This window comes from Peromyscus californicus, unplaced genomic scaffold (genome assembly GCF_007827085.1).
Source record: "Peromyscus californicus insignis strain IS unplaced genomic scaffold, ASM782708v3 Scaffold_15__1_contigs__length_86483966, whole genome shotgun sequence".
In the NCBI taxonomy this organism is placed as follows: domain Eukaryota; kingdom Metazoa; phylum Chordata; class Mammalia; order Rodentia; family Cricetidae; genus Peromyscus; species Peromyscus californicus.
In genome coordinates, this window is record NW_026294447.1 from 30,483,754 (window position 1) to 30,503,209 (window position 19,456).

The 19,456-nt window shown below is 35.3% G+C and overlaps 1 protein-coding gene across 7 annotated transcripts in view; it reads left to right on the forward strand.

Moving 5' to 3' along the window:
- The window catches only part of Lrfn5 (leucine rich repeat and fibronectin type III domain containing 5), a 292,776-nt gene that overhangs the window by 267,012 nt on the left and 6,308 nt on the right, over nucleotides 1-19,456 (forward strand). For 3 of the 7 annotated variants that reach the window (XM_052738593.1, XM_052738592.1, XM_052738594.1), the window contains 2 exons: nucleotides 8,767-9,727; nucleotides 12,271-12,983. In XM_052738593.1, the coding sequence (XP_052594553.1) occupies nucleotides 8,767-9,727; nucleotides 12,271-12,983 (1,674 nt within the window). Of the gene's footprint in view, nucleotides 1-8,322; nucleotides 9,728-10,068; nucleotides 10,255-12,270; nucleotides 12,984-19,456 lie in introns of those variants that run through there. The other 4 variants (XM_052738590.1, XM_052738589.1, XM_052738591.1 and 1 more) reach the window with 2 other exon arrangements.

Sequence of the window (19,456 nt, forward strand, 5' to 3'; positions counted from 1 at the left end):
TAAAGAAGTAACAAATCCCTTTTTATTGGATTTGAGACCCATTCCATAAGATTGAAGTCATATCTGACAATGTTTAATTGGCAAAGGATCTGCTGTGCTTAGATAATTCATTGGCCTAAGAAAAAGCCTACTATTATTTTGCTAAAGGAGCGTAGAAATAACATGACTCCTAATGACATATTGCTATACTCATGCACCAGAACATCACTCAGTCCTCCTAAGACAGGCTTCTTCTTGCAGTAGATGGTAATCAACACAGAGACCCACAACTGGACAATATGCAGAGAGTGATAGATTTTGAACTACTCAGTCCTAAATGAAATGTCTTCATCATATTCAGGGGTCATTTCAAAAGAAGAGACAGAAAGATTTTTTCTTCTTTTTTTAATATTAAGAAATTTTGTGTTCATTTCACATACCAACCACAGATTCCCCTCTCCTCCCTCCTTCCATCCTCCAGCTTTCCTCCCCAACCCACTCCCCCATTCTCACTTCCTCCAAAGCAAGACCTCCCATGGGGAGTCAGTAGAGCCTGGTACATTCAGTTGAGGCAGGTTCAAGTTCCTCCCCTTCACTAAGGGTGTGTAAGATGTCCCACCATAGGCACTTGGCTCCAAAAAGCCTGCTCATGCAGCAGAGATGGATCCTGATCCCACTGCCAGGGGCCCTCTTAAACAGTTCAAGCTAAACAACTGTCTTGCCTATGTAGAAGGCCTAGTCAAGTCCCATGGGGGCTCCACAGCTATTGGTCCACAGGTCATGAGTTCCCACTAGTTTGGTTTGGTTGTCTCTGTATGTTTCCCCATCATGGTCTTGATGTCCCTTGCTCATAGAATCCTTCTTCTGTCTCATCAACTGGACTCCTGTAGCTTGGCCTGGTGCTTAGCTGTGGATCTCTGCATCTGCTTCCATCAATTGCTGGATGAAATCTCAATTTGCTCAGGGAGATCTCATTTATTTCTCCTTGGCAGGGCGATTCATGCATCCCTCTTAGGGTCCTCCTTGTTAGTTAGCTTCTCTAGAGCTGTGGGTTGTAGTCTCGTTACCCTTCGCTTTACATCTAGTATCCACTTATGAGTAAGTACATACCATGTTCGTCATTCTGAGTCTGGGTTACCTCACTCAGGATGATACTTTCTAGTTCCATGCATTTGCCTGCAAATTTTATGATGTCATTGTTTTTTATTACTTAGTAGTACTCCATTGTGTATATGTGCCACATTTTCTTTATCCATTCTTCTTTTGAAGGGCATCTAGATTGTTTCCAGGCTCTGGCTATTAATAATACTGCAATTAACATAGTTAAGCATGTGTCCCTGTGGTATGACTGAGCATTCCTTGGGTAAATGGCCAAGAGTGGTATAGCTGGGTGTTGAAGTAGATTGATTCCTAATTTTCTGAGAAACCACCACACTGATTTCCAAAGGGGCAGTACAAGTTTGCACTCCCACCAGCAGTGGAGGAGTGTTCCCCTTGCTCCACATCCTCTCCAAAATAACCTGTTATCAGTGTTTTTGATCATAGCCATTTTGACAGATGTAAGATGGTATCTCAGAGTCCTTTTGATTTGCATTTCCCTGATGACTAAGGATGTTGAACAATTCCTTAAATGCCTTTTAGACATTTGAGATTCTTCTGTTAAGAATTATCTGTTTAGCTCTGTAATCCATTTTTTAATTGGACTAGTTGGCATTTTGATGTCTAGTTTTTGAATTATTTATATATTTTAGAGATTAGCTCTCTATCAGATGTGGGGATGATAAAGATCTTTTCCTATTCTGTAGATTATCATTTTGTCTTATTTACCATGTTCTTTGCATTACAGAAACTTCTCAGTTTCAACAGGTACCATTTAATTAATTGTTGCTCTCAGTGTCTGTGCTACTGGTGTTATATTTAGAAAGTGGTCTCTTGTGCCAATGCATTCAAGACTACTTCCTACTTTCTCTTCTATCAAGTTCAGTGTAACTAGATTTATGTTAGGTCTTTGATCCACTTGGACTTGAGTTTTGTGCATGGCAATAGATATGGGTCTATTTGCAGTCTTCTACATGATGACATTCAGTTATGCCAACACAATTTGTTGAAGATGCTTTCTTTTTTCCATTGTACAGTTTTGGCTTCTTTGTTAAACATCAGGATTCGTAGGTGTGCAGATTAATGTCATGATCTTCAATTTGATTCCATTGGTTCTCATGTCAGTTCTTATGCCAGTACCAAGCAGTTTTTTTTAAATCAGAGAAACATCATCTTTTACAATAGCCACAAATAATATAAAATACCTTGGGGTAATTCTAACTAATCAAGTGAAAGACCTGTATGACAAGGACTTTAAGTCTCTGAAGAAAGAAATCAAAGAAGATATCAGAAAATGGAAAGATCTCCCATGCTCATGGATAGGTAGAGTTAACATAGTAAAAATGGTAATCTTACCAAAAGCAATCTACAAATTCAATGCAATCCCCAACAAATTCCCCACATAATTCTTCACAGACCTGGAAAGAACACTACTCAACTTCATATGGAAAAACCAACCAAACAAACAACAACAAAAAAAACAGGATAGCCAAAAGAATCCTGTATAACAAAGCAACCTTTGGAGGCATCACCATCCTTGACTTCAAGCTCTACTGTAGAAATATAGTAATAAGCAAGAAAGATTTTTAAGAGCTGGATGTGGTAATTGTTTCCAGATAAACAGTGTCATCCAGAAACAACAAGACCAATGCACATACGAACTCACAGAGACTGTGACAGCATGTACAGGATCTGGACAGGTTCAAGTCAGACAAGACTGGGAAGGAGAAGAGGACATAAAGTCCCACCCCTAACCAAGAAGTTATTTGAAATTGACATCCATTGGAGAAAGGGAAAATTACCTTTCCTCAATGGAGTGTCACTGAGTATATTAAATACACTCTTTGATAGGCCCTGCACACAGGAGTAGTTGGCCAGCACAAAGCAGATTCCATATTATTTTTGTGCTGTTTGTTTGTTTGTTTTGGTATTTTTGCCTTATTGGGTTTTATTTGTTTGGTTGCCTTGATTTTTTTGCTTTGGGGCAGTTGAAGAGGGAACATGAAATAACGTGGATAGGAAAATAAGGAAGATCTGGGAGGAGTTGGGGAAGGGAAAGAATGTGATTAAAGTCTATTATATGAAAAAATGCTTTAGAAAACAAATTCTCATTGAAGTGTTTACACATCAAGTCAGACAGAATGTAACAAATTCCTCTTAGCAAATTTAACATTTTGTGTTGCACTCATCTCAATGAAAGATTCCTCATTTTCAAATAGATCCCATCTTCAGTTTGTGCTCCATAAATGGTAACTATTTTATATTTTATAGTTATCCAGTTTTTCGTAATGCAGATCTATAATAATTTGTTTATGTGGATATGTTAGGGTAAAATGCATGTTCAAATTAATTAAGTATGAAAATATATATTATACTAAAAATTCAAGGACCTATTAATTGTCAAAGTTTAAGTATCAAAAGATATGTTAAGGCAGAATTTTTCCTATTCCACATTTTGTTTTAATTGAATTTGTTCTGCATAGATGCTGCTTTTCTAAGCTTCAGAGTGTTTAGCAGTGTAGGAATGTTTCGATGAATTTTAACTAATCATGTTCAATATGATAATGAATTTCACTAATAACTATTAAGGACCAGGAGACCATTTGTATGTCATATTTTGACACCTGAGTGTAATAGGTATACTCATAACAACTTTGGTATATGCTTTTTGTGGAGACCATGGTTAAAATTGTTTGTTTGATGTGGGACAGTTGTCTCAGTGGTTATGGAAACTTGTTGCTACAAAGTGCCTAAGTTTGGTTCTCAATACCAATGTCAGGCAGTTTACCCCAGCCTGTAAGTACAGCATCTGGGAATAAATGCTCTTTACTGCCCTCCACAGGCACTCCCTCACAAATACCTACACAAAATTAAAAGAAGCAAATAAATACATTATGTTCATAAGTTCTCTAGGGAAAAATAAGTATGTGGAAAAGCAAAAACAAAAGAATTTAAAATTAAACAGCCAATTCTGTTTCCCTGACTAGAATACTCTTGTCAGGAGTTTAAGCACTTCAATTTTTCCTGCAGAAGTCAGTCCTCAGTATCAGTGGACATCACAATTTTTTTTTTTTTTTTTTTTTTTTTTTTTTTTTTTGTCTCTGGGTAACTGCCTGATCAGTCCTACACTAGCTGACAGGTTAGAGCTCCCCTGAAAGGAGTCAAGCAGCTGCAGGGGGAAGCAGAGGTTTAACTACTGCCATTTGCTTTCTCCACTAAATACATTATAATCTGTGTTGCTTGTAAAATCTGAATTTGCTTTGATATCCTACTCTAGTTGCCAAATAAACACTAGCTCTTGAGCATATGTTATATAACAGCCACAAGCAGAGAGATGTATGAAAAAATCATTTTGCAGTGTGTGTGGCAGTTTCTTGTTTGCTTATCCAGGAGTAACTTTGCATCTTAGAAGAGTTTTCTTGAAAGAACATGTAATGCAGAGATACGCAGAAATTATCTAAACTCCTACTTGAAGTGCTAGATCCCTTCTAAAATTCTTACCAAAACCTGTTTGCGTAATTTACATTTTGCTATTTCTAGAGAGCAAGAGACAGATGTTTGTATGTTTTATTTGCCTGGATTAAACACCAGTGTGTTGGTAATATTTATGATTTTTAAAATCATTATTATAGCAAAGAAAGAGTACCAAGGTTGCCATTTCATATCTCCAAATGGTTATTTATTGGTGTAATGATAACATTAATCAAATATTAGTCATGGTTCTTGATAAGTAGATGAAACTGCCTCTTTACAAGATTCCTTATCTACTTTTAAAATTAGATGCTCATTCACCTTGTGCTACTAATAGAGGGAAACTCCTGAACACAATCCATTTTTATCAATACTTAGAAATGTTAGACAGAAATTAAAGACCGTGGTTAGAGATTTTTCAAGTCTATTCTAAATTTATTCTGACTTTTTAAACCATCAAAGCATCAGCGACTTGTCTGTTGTCCCTTGATACAACAGGAAGTCATGCTGTGAAATAAGAAGCAAAATTTAAGTTAGACATAGGACAGAACTAAGGAAATATATCTTTTAAAATCATTACTCATTTCTTATTAAACTACTGTGTATCATCATACAGACTATTCATCTGTGTGTAGTTCTAAAAAGTTCCAATAATTGCATGAAGAGTTTCTGTACAGCTTTTATGAAGTTTCATAGATCTCCCCATTAACACCTCCTACAAGACTCTATCTCCTTATATGATCATATATAATATACTATATATTTAAATTACTCTTCTTGATTCTGCTGATTTTCAGTTTGACCTAGAATAATTTGTGGTGTTTTGAATACATCTAGTTTCTAGAATGTGGTATTTTTCAGGAGGATTATCTCAGTATATTTTATTTTATTATGTATTTGTCCTTTTATTTAATTTGTCACAGTTTCTGGCATTATATAACTCATTAAATTCCTTTGTCTTTCAAAATCTTAATAGTTTCTCATGGTATTTTCTTTATGTTCCCTACAATTAGAATCTGGTTTTGCTGAATTTTTCACAGTGGCAAGTTTATATCAATTCTACAGTACTTCCTAAAAACTTACTTTGATCTTTTTTTCTGTTTTTCTAATTTCTAATTTGTTGTTTGTGCTCTCATATGAATCGTTTCCTTTTCTTTCTCTTACTTTTTGTCTTTTTTTCCTTATCGAGATTTTTATATTTCATATTGCGTTGATAACTTTCAATTTTGTTTTCACTCTTAGGTATACAACCTACTCTACTGTAGGAATCTAAATGACCTATTTCTTTAAATCACATGATTTAAATGACTTTGTTTTTCTATAATCTCCACATTATGATGCTATTATCTTAAAGTGAGCTTTCTACCCCTTGATAGTCAGGGAGACAATGGTGGTTTCTTGTCACTTAAAAAAAATATCTGCACTATTCCTACATATTACAAAGATATTTTTGTTCTTACCCAGAGATGTGTCGTGGCTGTGGTTCTCCATTTATTTTATAGAGATTCAAGTTTCCAAGGTTAGACACGTCTTCCCTCCATTCTGAAGAGAATATCCAGCCTATCTTCTTCTTCTTCTTCTTCTTCTTCTTCTTCTTCTTCTTCTTCTTCTTCTTCTTCTTCTTCTTCTTCTTCTTCTTCTTACTTTTTTGATTTTTTTTTTCGAGACAGGGTTTCTCTGTGTAGCTTTGCGCCTTTCCTGGAACTCGCTTTGGAGACCAGGCTGGCCCTGAACTCACAGATATCCGCCTGGCTCTGCCTCCTGAGTGCTGGGATTAAAGGCATGCTCCACTACCGCCCGGCCCAGCCTATCTTCTTACAGCTACTTTTCTTGTTTGCTGGCTAGGAATCTATTTCTCTGATGATGATTTTCTTTATTTTTATGTTTTACAAAAACATTACTCTTCCTAAGTTAAAATGCTTCCCTTTTATTAGAGCTCTTTTGAGATATTTTCATTATCCCTCATCCCTTATTTATGTAGATGGGTCACTGAACAGATAGTACTTTTGTTTTTTTCCGTATAACATTATGTAATATATTTCATTTCTAGGAAGGTTTTAAGGTTTTTTTCCCCCTCTTCTTCTGGTTATTTACAGCTAGATTATGGCTTCTCTTGATATGGTTTCTGTATGATCAGCCCAGACTGACACATTTTTAAAAGAACATTTAGAAAATGTTTGTACAAGTGTATTGCTGCCTTCCATTCTTCTTGTGAACTCCAATCATACCTGTCTTCCCGTTGATAGTATTGTCCCACCTATCACTTGATTTTTGCTTACTTTTCTAGAAATCCCTTTATGATCCACTTTGTAGGATTCTACATGTCTGCCCTTGCGGCAGGCTGTGTAGGGATCAGGATCTCTTTAACTGACCCCTCCTTCTTCCTGGCTGCTCATGAACCACCTGCTTTAGTTTCCCCATGCTGGGATTTTTGATAATGTCTCCTACAGAAATCAGACGTCAGTTTTTAAATTTACTACTTCACTTATCAGAGCTTCATACATAGTGATTTGGACCTCTGATAATTGTCAGGTCCTTTTTCTTTCTTCTTTTTTTTGGTATTCTTACACTTTTACTTCCTGTAGAAAGGATAATTCAGTATTTGTAATTATCAAGAAAACCACACCTTATTAGTTAAGAATAATAATGATTATTAATTATATCCACATTTAATAATACATAAAATTACTAAATACTATGACATAATTTTTTAAAAAATATGTAATGCTTCTAGAAAAATCTACATGTCCTATTACATTCCATTCAAATTGGGTGATACCCTACATCTATTTGCTCTCCTGTTGTGTAAAATTTCATATATATATATATATATATATATATATATATATATATATATATATATGTATATATATGGGAAATTATAATCACAATTACATTACTATTTTTACTTTTCATGATTGATTGCAAGCCATACATTCAAAGTAAAAATGTGAAGGGAAAGTCAATGTCATATCTTTTTGGATTCAGTGTTTATTATTTTAATAACTGTTTTCTTCAAATAGCCTTTAAAAATCCATATTCGTAGCTAATCAAACATTTTGTAGTGTGTGGAGTTGGAAATGTTGTGCTAAATTTTCAGCTTCCTTACTTTTGAACATAAGATCCTGTTTTTGTGGCGAGAATGTTAAAGCTCAACAATATAAGAAAAGTTTGTAGTAATGAATGGAACGGAATCAATAATCTCCTTTAATTGTTTGTTACAAAGGAATCCAACAGCGAAAGCTTCACTCCTCCTTTGGCACTAGCTAGAAAGTGAATATGCTCACGTTTTGATCTCACTTGTGTAAAAAGGATTTTTCAGAATTCAGATTTTTTTTTTCCTGAATGACTAGCTTTCCAGTCCCCTAGATCTCCAATTGCGAGCACAAATCTCTAGGTTTGTTGTTGCTGTCCTTGTTTGTTAGTTTTCTTTTTGGTTTTTTGTGTGTTTGGCTGATTGGTTGGGTTTCTTTGTTTTTGTTTTTAACTTTTTTAAGTACCTTGGACATATTTTAAAATGTCCTTTAATTTACAAAATGATAGCAATCTTTTGACACTTTTTTTCCTGTTTATCCTTAAATCCTGCAAAGAGTTACAGCATTCTGCCTCAGTGTCGACAACAGATTCTACTGGAGAAGTTATACTTAATACTCATTTGATATCTAAATCAATACTACTGTTTCTCCATTTCCATCTACATCACATATTCTAATATGGATATGAAATGTGCAATGATTGTATTTTAAACTGTCCTTTATGTCTTTTTTTTTGCAGGCTCTTAAACCTGATCTACAATGGAAAAATTCCTTTTTTACCTGTTTCTCATTGGCATAGCTGTGCGAGCTCAGATCTGTCCAAAGCGTTGTGTCTGTCAGATTTTGTCTCCTAATCTTGCAACTCTTTGTGCCAAGAAAGGGCTTCTGTTTGTTCCACCAAACATTGACAGAAGAACTGTGGAACTACGGTTGGCAGACAACTTTGTTACAAACATCAAGAGGAAAGATTTTGCCAATATGACCAGTTTGGTGGACCTGACTCTATCCAGGAATACAATAAGTTTTATTACACCCCATGCTTTTGCTGATCTACGAAATTTGAGAGCATTGCATTTGAATAGCAACAGATTGACTAAAATTACAAATGACATGTTCAGTGGGCTTTCCAATCTCCATCATTTGATATTAAACAACAATCAGCTGACTTTAATTTCTTCCACAGCATTCGACGACGTTTTTGCTCTGGAGGAGCTGGACCTGTCCTATAATAATCTAGAAACGATCCCCTGGGATGCTGTAGAGAAGATGGTGAGCTTGCACACTCTGAGTTTAGATCACAACATGATTGACAACATTCCTAAGGGAACTTTCTCCCACTTGCACAAGATGACCCGACTAGATGTAACGTCGAATAAATTGCAAAAGCTGCCCCCTGACCCACTCTTTCAGCGAGCCCAGGTGCTGGCCACCTCAGGAATCATAAGCCCATCGACTTTTGCCTTGAGTTTTGGTGGAAACCCCTTGCACTGCAATTGCGAGCTGCTGTGGCTGAGGCGATTGTCCAGAGAAGATGACCTCGAGACCTGTGCTTCTCCTCCACTTTTAACTGGCCGTTATTTTTGGTCAATTCCCGAGGAAGAGTTTTTGTGTGAGCCTCCACTCATTACGCGACATACACATGAGATGAGAGTCTTGGAGGGTCAAAGGGCAACGCTGAGGTGCAAAGCTAGAGGAGACCCTGAACCTGCTATTCACTGGATTTCTCCTGAAGGGAAACTTATTTCCAATGCAACAAGATCTCTGGTGTATGATAATGGAACACTTGACATCCTTATAACAACGGTAAAAGATACAGGTGCTTTTACCTGTATTGCTTCCAATCCTGCAGGGGAAGCAACACAAACCGTGGATCTTCATATAATTAAACTCCCTCACCTACTAAACAGTACCAATCATATCCACGAGCCTGATCCTGGTTCTTCAGATATCTCCACTTCTACTAAGTCAGGTTCAAATGCTAGCAGTAGCAATGGTGACACTAAAATGAGTCAAGACAAAATTGTGGTGGCAGAAGCGACTTCATCAACAGCACTACTTAAATTTAATTTTCAAAGAAATATTCCAGGAATTCGTATGTTTCAAATCCAGTACAATGGTACTTATGATGACACCCTTGTTTACAGGTAAGAAAAATACAGCCATCTTGGACCTTTGCTGACCATTATAGTGCAGGGTTTGTAAAGCACTGTTGTTTTATTTTGTTTCTAAATTGACACCACTACTCTGTGTTGTAATTGTAGCTACCTGACTTATTCTGCATAATATAATATATGAAGTGGTGAATACATATGGGGAAATATTTTGAGTGGCTTTATTTTAAATAGCACACATTGGTATTTAATACTATGCTTATTTTTTAACCTCATATGAGGGATGTGACTATCAGACAACAAGACAGATTTAATTTAAAATTTCAAAAACATACCAGAATTTACACATCTACATGAGTGTTCTTTCCTTCAAGGAAGTCACGTTGGGAGGCTATCCCATTATCCCAATGATGCTGCCATTGCTCAAAGCAGTTTTGGAATTATCTTTAGAACCTTCGGCATACTATTTTGAATATCCTCAGTGGTGGCAAATCTTCGTCTTTTGAGGTTGAGTTTCAATTTTGGAAACAAGCCTTTTGGAGTCAAGTCTTGTCAATAAGGTGGGTGATCAAGATGAGTACTGCCACTTTCAATTAAAAAAATTGGATGTAACTATAAAGTAATGAAACTGATTCTTTGAGTGATTGAGTTATGTGTGTGTGCTGTCTCATGTGCATGGGTTCTTAAGACACTTCCAAAGAGGACTTACATTGTATTTTGAGCAGTGAAAGTATCACTGGAATTAAGTATGCAACTACTGGGACAGGACAGCGATGGAGAACTTGTATCTGCTAATGAATTTCTGGTATGTTTTTCTAAAGTTCAGCCTCATTGATTTTTAGTCACATCTTGTCCAATTTTCTGTTGGAAATTCACATTTTTTATTCCATATAATTTTACCCATGACAGATTATTATTACCCCTAGGAAATGATTTAAAGTCACAGTTTTGAAAAAAAATTAACCTTTTTTTAGTTACTATATACAGAAATTATATTCTTGAAAATAATTTGCTTTCCATTCATGTCTGAAAATGAAATTAATTTCTTAAAATAAGTGTGGACTAGTTGGAGAAACAAAAAAGTATCCTAGCTAGCTATGTAATCAATCCTGGACCAGGTTCTACCTGGTTGAGTTTTAATTTCCTCATCTTTAAAAAGAACGATTAGGCTAAGTGGTTTCTAATATCCCTCTCATCAGTAAATGGATGTGGTGGCACACTATGACATATGAGCATTAGAGAAATGTAGTTTACTCCTGTCTCCCAGGCTCTCCACATGGCCCACAGATGATATTCAATCAGTGGTCCAATAGAGACTATGAATTCACCACACTTTCCTGTACTGACTATCCACTTTAAGTATTAACTCTGTGATAAGCTGCATTTTGCTTTCCAAATCCCAAATTTGTATTCCTGTTCTGAGATATAAATTCTATGTCATTCTTAGAACCTTGGTGAATTCCTGAAAGCAGTGGTTGTCATCCCTATGATATTTATATCCATTCCATTGTGTTTTATAAAGAATATACATTGATGTGATTAAGGGCTTAGTGATATTCAACATTTAGAATACACCCTTTGAATGGCAACAGTGATTTTGGTTACCAATACATGCTCTTGTAAGTTTCCTGGTACATTCAGAACACACTGTATAGCTTGTATTCCAATTTTGTTTTGCCATGGTTTGATATTTCTATAACTCATTTTCAGGAGAAATTATAGTTTCACCCTTTACTTACAAATTGGTTTTACTTTCAATTGTATTTGGTTACACCTCAGGAAAAAAGTTAGCAGCAGATAGGAATGCAGAAGTCTTTACAGTGGAGTGAATCTAGAGATATCTCTAAATGTAAAAAAAAAAAAAAGTTTCTTGTTGGAGATATCATTAGAATATGGCGGTTGGGTGATTTCACACTCTTAGCAACAGCTTTGCTTCATCATGTGTCCAGGTTATTACTCACACATGCACATCACACTCATTAAAATGTACTGGGAGCTAAGGCATAAGAAATCACGATATCTGTAAATAAAATCTGCTCATCCTTGTAACAGTAGAAGTTATTAAAGACAGCCTTAGTAGGTACCATTCCATAGCGGCTTATTACGATTTGGAAAGCAAATGCTCTGAATTGCTGTCCAATTCTGGTTGCTAATGTGATTGTCAGTGTTTTCTCTTTCTTCAAATTGCCTTTCAGTCATAGAGGTGTTGTAAGTGCTAAATGGATTTGTTTAGTAGTCAGATAATGTCACAGTCACACCTTTCAAAAGCAATTTGTCATAAATGATTTTTTAGCAGTGGCTTTTATTAGGAGTACTGCATTGCCAAGCAGTGTAATTAGTAAGCTTGTCAAGCCATGGTGCAGGCACCATTAATATAATGCAAACTGTAACAATGAGCTTTCCGCTATTCTAACTGGGTAAATATAACATCAGATCATCTTTCCATATTTCATATCTGCTATAAATGTGCTTATCTTGATGAGTACTGAAGGAGACAGAACTAAAGCCATAATGACTGTGTGTATATGTGTTTTGTTTTATTTTTTTATATTAACACATATTCCCTTGTCCCTCAGAATGATACCTCCTACGAGCAAAACGTTTCTGGTCAATAATCTGGCTTCTGGAACTATGTATGACTTGTGTGTGTTGGCCATATATGATGATGGCATCACTTCCCTCACTGCCACAAGAGTCGTGGGCTGCATCCAGTTTACTACGGAACAGGATTACGTCCGTTGCCACTTTATGCAGTCCCAGTTTTTGGGCGGAACCATGATTATTATCATTGGTGGAATCATTGTTGCATCTGTGTTGGTTTTCATCATCATACTAATGATCCGGTATAAGGTCTGTAACAATAACGGGCAGCACAAGGTCACCAAGGTTAGCAACGTTTATTCTCAAACTAATGGGGCTCAGATGCAAGGGTGCAGTGTCACACTGCCCCAGTCCATGTCCAAACAAGCCATGGGCCATGAAGAGAACGCTCAGTGCTGTAAAGTTGCCAGTGACAATGTGATTCAGTCTTCAGACACATGTTCGAGCCAGGACTCCTCCACCGCTACCTCTGCTTTGCCTCCTACCTGGACTTCAAGTGCATCTGTGTCTCAAAAGCAGAAACGAAAGACTGGCACGAAGCCAAGTGCTGAGTCGCAGAGCGAAGCTGTCACAAATGTTGAGTCCCAGAACACTAACAGGAACAACTCAACTGCCTTGCAGTTAGCTAGCTGCCCTCCTGCTTCTGTCACAGAGGGGCCCACATCTCAAAGAGCACAAACCAAGCCAAGTAAGTTTCTCACTGTGCCTGTTGAGAGAGCTAGAGCCAGGCACGGGTCCTCTCTCAATGGAGAATTAAAGGAATATTATCGCTATGGTAACTCATGGAAGTCACGTGAGCTGTCTCCTAAGAGAAGCATGTCTATGAATGGGATGCGGACTCACCCCTGCATTTCTGACGATTGTTACAGAGAAGTAACTATTTCAAACGTGGAGTACATATAAGAAAGCTTTATGGAATCTGTTATTTCTCTTTGAAAAAAAAATTACAGCGAAAATTCACAGAGTAAATTGAAATTTGAAATTCTTGTCTTGTCTCTGATACTTGGACTTGAGAATTTTTACTTAGAAGCAAGGAAGAGACAGGGAATATATTTCCTTCGTATACGTGCATGAAGGTCACATGCATAAAACGGCAAGAGTGGTGGGCGCTTAGAGAGAGTGAAGCAATGCCTTCTCCTACCCCAGGGCTGAATTCAGGCCCTGTGACAGCAAATCATATTTAAAAAGTGGTTACAGGGACAAGAAATGTCTCAGCCTGTAAAGGCCTCAAGCCTGCCACTCCTGACCAGTTAGTGAATGGAACTCAGAAGTGGCAGGAGAGGACCGACTTCTTCAAGTTGTCCTCTGACAGTCAAGCTAGAACACCCCCCTCCACCCCCCACCTCCCTCCTGCATCCACATAAAATAACGAACACATTTTTTTGTGTGTGAAATGTTATCACAGGAAATGCCTTGCATAAAAATTAGATTTCTTGTCATTTAAAGAGAGGTCTGTTTATAAATAATTGACATTTTTAAATCAAGGCCCTGAATGGCTTTCAGTGGCAATTGTGTTGTAAAGAACAACCCAATGTTTAAATCTGTTGTTCAAATTAAGCCTTCCCAGGAATGCTAGAGTAAGTAACCTTCTAAACAGCAGTCTTGATTTTGGGGCTAAAATTGTTCTAAGCTACTTCTCATTCCTAACCCAGATTTTTTTTCCAGTGGAAAATTAATAAAATGAATTCATTTTACATTTATCATATACACTAGTCCATAGAAATATAAAGGTCATCACATTTATTCCCCACACAACTGTTGAATGAATGTGTTTTATATTTTCCTAATACAAGTTAAAAAATCAGAAAAAAAAATATAATTCTGCTTTTACAAACAGCTGTTTGCCTTTGGCACCAAGTGAAATCAAAACTTCTAAAGGAGGACTGATCACATTAACAAATGGTAGAAAATCACTCCTCTTTTTCCCTTCTTTGCTATATAATTCTGCTCCAAAATGTTTGTCTCTTAAAGTAAATGCATTTTTTTCAAACCAAAGACTGTGGTAAATGTAATCATAACTCATTCAGCATAGTGGGCATGCATTATTTTAAAGAATATAAAAAAAATTAGTCAAATGTTTCCTTGGAAAAACAGTCTTGGAGATGCGTTGGAGTCATGACTCATCTATATTTAACTCTGTGGTGTTGTTAAGAAATGATATGTTTGGCTTTATTTTGTTTTTCCTTCTGGTTTTATTTTCATTTTGTTGTGAGGCTATATCTTCTGTCAAAACTTAGACCCTTTACTTGGCATCAAACATAACATGTTAGCCATACTGCAAGTGAGTACTTCATATATGATAAGGAATCATGGGGAGTGAGTTTAAAGTGAAATTTGATGTTGTTGGTTTGTGGGGTTTGGTTTTCTTTTGGTTGTTTGTTTTCATATGACACAGGGTATCATGTATCCCATGCTGACCCCAGACCCACTGTGTAATTAAGAATTCCTTGAAGGTTTCCTCATACTCTTGGCTCCACTGCCCAGGTGGTAGGATTACAATTTTGCCCATCACATCTAGCTCAAAATGGTAGTATACTAACTCACATCACTCAAACATTACTTAAAGCTAAATTCAGACTTTCAAATCACTAGCTGGTTTTTTTTTTGCCTGTGTGTACATCCAAAACATTGAATTAATTTTAATTTGGCAGATGTACATCTTACATGTTCATTCTCCTGATGCTATTAAATGGGAAGTCACAAAGAAGCAGTTAGAGATGACTTTGGTTCCAGTCTTGTCAATTTTTTTTTTTGAGATTGCTCAGTGGGTCTACTTATACTTTCTAAATCACATCTCTCCTCCTTGATTCTTTTTTGAGATTTTGCTTTTTCACTAAACAAAGCCTAATCCTCCTCCACTGTTCCTGCAGATAGCTCTTTGAGGTACATATAAGGTCAGCTGTGTGATCTTAGTTGATGAAAGCAAAGTGCCTCTCAAGCAGAGTGACTTTCGGCACTGTTACAGTAGTAACATCTAATTCCAACTATGTAGTTTGAGTTTACACTGGTCACATTATTTCTAAGGAGGGTTCTGATTGACAACAGCGTGCTAATAATCTTCCCATTCTCAGATTCGCCAACATCATACTAAACTCTTGAATGGGCAAAAGTTTCCTAGTCTTTGTGAGAAAGTGGTTTCTGGAGGGCAAAAAGACCTTAAATTATACAAGACAAAGCAGACAAGGCTACATGTCTGCTCTAAACTACTGAGAAACATAACTGTTGCAATTTCTTTCATTTTCGAAATGGTCATCTTGCTTATGCTTCTCCTGGAACCTTGATTGGGAATATTTCATTTCTCATAGACATTTTAAAATATGTGACAAAAGCATATGAACTTTATTTTGACTAAAGTCATTAGATAATTAAGATTTTAGTATTTTCACGAGATTTTTAAGGGAATATATGCTTGGACAGTTGTTTCTTAAACATAAATATCTACTCCTGTGTTTTAGTTTTTGTAAAAGTTTATATTTTGAAAAATCAACAAAAGACTAGACTACCTAGAAAGTTATCTGGTCTTCATGTGCATTCATGTGATGGCAGTTTTGCTTATGGAGATAACTAATGTTATTTATTATAATGACTGACACAGCATAGATGCTTAGTTGACTGAGTAAACTGATAGATAAATTCATGAGTAGCTCTAGAGATGGAGGGATTATTATTACCATAAACAATAGTTTCAACTAATTAGCATCGTGAAGATTGTGTTCCAGAAATTATGTTACCACAGCAGTCAGAGATGCTGTGTTCTTGTTTTTCATTTTGCCATGTAGTACATTATTTGACCTGCCATGTATTGAACATGCCATTTCCTTTTCATGTTTCTGACTACAAGCAAAATAGATCCATTATTTTTACTTCATTTTTCTTAATTATTTAGCTTTCATTTTTAGCCATGTAACATTATCAGCTTGTTACATGCAAAGAACAAATATATGTTCTCTTAATTATTAGAGTCTTTTAAAAAAAACCTCTTTACTCTGAATGTTTAGACAAAACATTATGTATCCATCTCTAAACTGTTTTGATTCTTTTTGGGTATTTGTCATTGATTTAGAAATATCAAACCATAATTTAAGTGGTATCATGGAGGGAGAATACAGCCTTCAAAGTTTCCTCAGTGGTCTGGGGAATAACACCTTTGATGACTGTTGTATTTGGAAACTCCAAATTGATTAATACAGAAATCATTTGTGCAAAACAGTTTAAATTAGATATAGGAACAAGTAACCCTGACACTATCCAGTTTATTTGCTATCGACTTTTCCCCCAAATTCAAGGAGTCAAAAGAGGTCTCACTAGCTAAAACATTGAAGCAATTGATTTTACCTACTTTTAATATATAGTTTGACTAATTTTAGGATATAATTTTGAAGTACCCAGTGTTATTCATTGACACAGAAATATATGGAGTAAAATATTTGTATTGGCTCTGAAATAATTCACTTTCAAAACTTCAATGCAGTTCATTTTCCCCCTTTTTGGTGAAATATTTTCACTTCAATATTCAGCACTCAGACAGTGCTTGCTGTCAGCATTATTTCAATTTATTTGTTTTGACTGCAGAAATGTAACATTTACTTAGAAATTAAAGCAAATAATCAGAAAATTCTTATCTATTAATCGCCACCTGTTTCTTAAATTTTAGCATTTCCTCTTTGCTTGTGTTCAGGTATAAATTTAAAAAAACTCTCTTTAAAATGCAAATACTTAAAATTTCTGCAGAAATAAAACGAACTATAGGTATCCAGTAATTGTAACCTGTACTCTTTTCAAAGAAGACAGCAAATAAGAGTTTGTTGTTTCCTTGGCCTCGATGATTTATAACTGTAGTTATAAGCTAGTAAAGCATGGCCATTTAACCTAGATGAAGTGAGGATCATTCTTTTGCATCCTCAGACTACTTTTGTCATGAGAGCAACCCTTTGCATTTAGAGCTTCTATGTGAGCCTGGGGAATGTTTGGGGAAAACTGTGGGAGCTGTGGGTTGGATAGGAACGAATGGTGCTTTTTTTCTTAGGTTGCTGATAGTAATGTTACAGGAATAATAATAATAATAATAATAATAATAACAATATTAATAATAATAATGAAATAATAATTATCATCTACCTTATAGTGAAAGTGGCAAATGACATTAAATGTCTTTTAAAGGTATGAAATAAGTCTTTAAGGGCCTAGAGAGACAGTTTAGTGCTTAATTGCACTTAAAGTTCTTGCAGAGAAGCTGCATTCAGTTCCTAGAACCCACACGGTGGTTTACAACCTTCTGTAAAATAACTTCAGTTATGAGGACTCAATGTCTCTTCTGACTTCTTCAGGGCTCTACATGCATATGACGCATATGCTTTCACTCATGTGCGTGCATATACACATAAACAAAAACAATTTTAAGGGAAAAGCACTCTCATAAAAAATGTATAGAGGAAAGAGAAAAAGGAATCAAAGCCAACAAAATTTTTATATGATTTTTAAAGTCCAGTCTTCAGAATTACTCAGTTTTAGACACAAAAACAAAGAAAACAAACAAGGAAGCTCATTCAGCAGTGATATTATAAGTACTATGAGTTTTGTATTTCTTTTCATTGTTTTCCAGAAGAAATGACTGCTTTTTAGCAGAAAAAAGTCAACACAAAATAAAAAGTATGAATAATATGTTCCTGTGTCTCAGCTATCCTAGCAATATAGTGACAACACAATTGAGAAAGAAGTTAACAATTTATAACTGGAAATGTATCAAAGTATTCAATTCGCCCATTGTGGTTGCATAAATAAATACATTTGAAACTTTATTAAAATTTGCAGCTTGTAATTGTAATAAAGAAATTGGTGAGTTTGTTCTGGCTGTATTCACCTGTTTCAATGTCAATATTTAAGAGGTAAAGTAAATACTGAATATGTATGCACATTGTTATTTATACAGCTCTAATTATGGATAGATATACTTCTATACATACACTGAATTGTAGAAGAAATTACCTAAAATAGTATTTTTCATGTAATGCAAATTAATAATTTTTCAATTACTTAAACATAATGAGATTTCAAAGGACTATCACAGAAATGTTCCTAAATTATATCTACCATTTTTTAAAACAACAGTCAAATGCATACCTTCTAGTACATATTTGTCATTTTGAACTTTCAAATTATGTCCAATTTACATCCTCCTTTAATCTTCCTCAAAATGATGAATTCTATGCTCACAAATGTCAAAACCAAAAAAAAAATTCCTTCTAATATGTTCCAGAGAAAGCCATGAACCTTCTGTTGTTTTAAATGTACTTGTTTTGTGGTGTGGTTACACACTATCTAATTTGACACATAATCTTTCAGTTAATGTAATTCTGCTCTACATCATGCTAAGTAAGTATTTGAATAAATTGAAGGAATTATGAAATATATTTTGCCACTACCACAATCAAATTCCCTAATCATTTTTCTCTCTATAACATTCTTAATTAAAAATCTTAATCTTCAAGGGTTTTTATATGTTGAAATAAATATTTGTGCTCAATGAGATTATATACATATATATATAAAGAAATTAAATTTTCATTTTTTCTAATATATTTTATAAAATCTGATAACTATCCTTATAGATCTTTAACACTTTTCATTCCAAAATAATTAATAGTATTTTCATATGAACATATTCTCCAAAGAAATAGAATATGTCCAACCAGGGTTGTGTTATGATATTGAACATTTACAGTCAAATGGTATATATGGATGGATTTGTATGTAGTATCTTATTCTTACTCTTTTACTTAGAAATGGATGATATGAGTAGTTGAAGACTAGATATTAACTGATGCTTAATACTGTGTTTATATTTGTGTGGTAAGTATGGATGAGTTCTATTTCCAACTTTGAACTCTGTGGTTTGCATGTTTTCGTAGACAGTTCTGCAGTTGAAATGCTTATTCTGGGATGAAAAGAAATAGAAACCCAACTGTCTCATTGAACTGCATTGATCCTACACCAAGAGATATTTTTATATATTAGAAATCTGTATTTTAAAATTTATTTTTATAGTAGTAAATATATGACATAGCTATGGGAAAGCCTAAAAATAGAAAAGCAAATTCCTCCCATGTAAGTGGTTGGTCAGCTCAGTAAACAAAGTGAATAGAGTGGTAGGACCGGATCTTA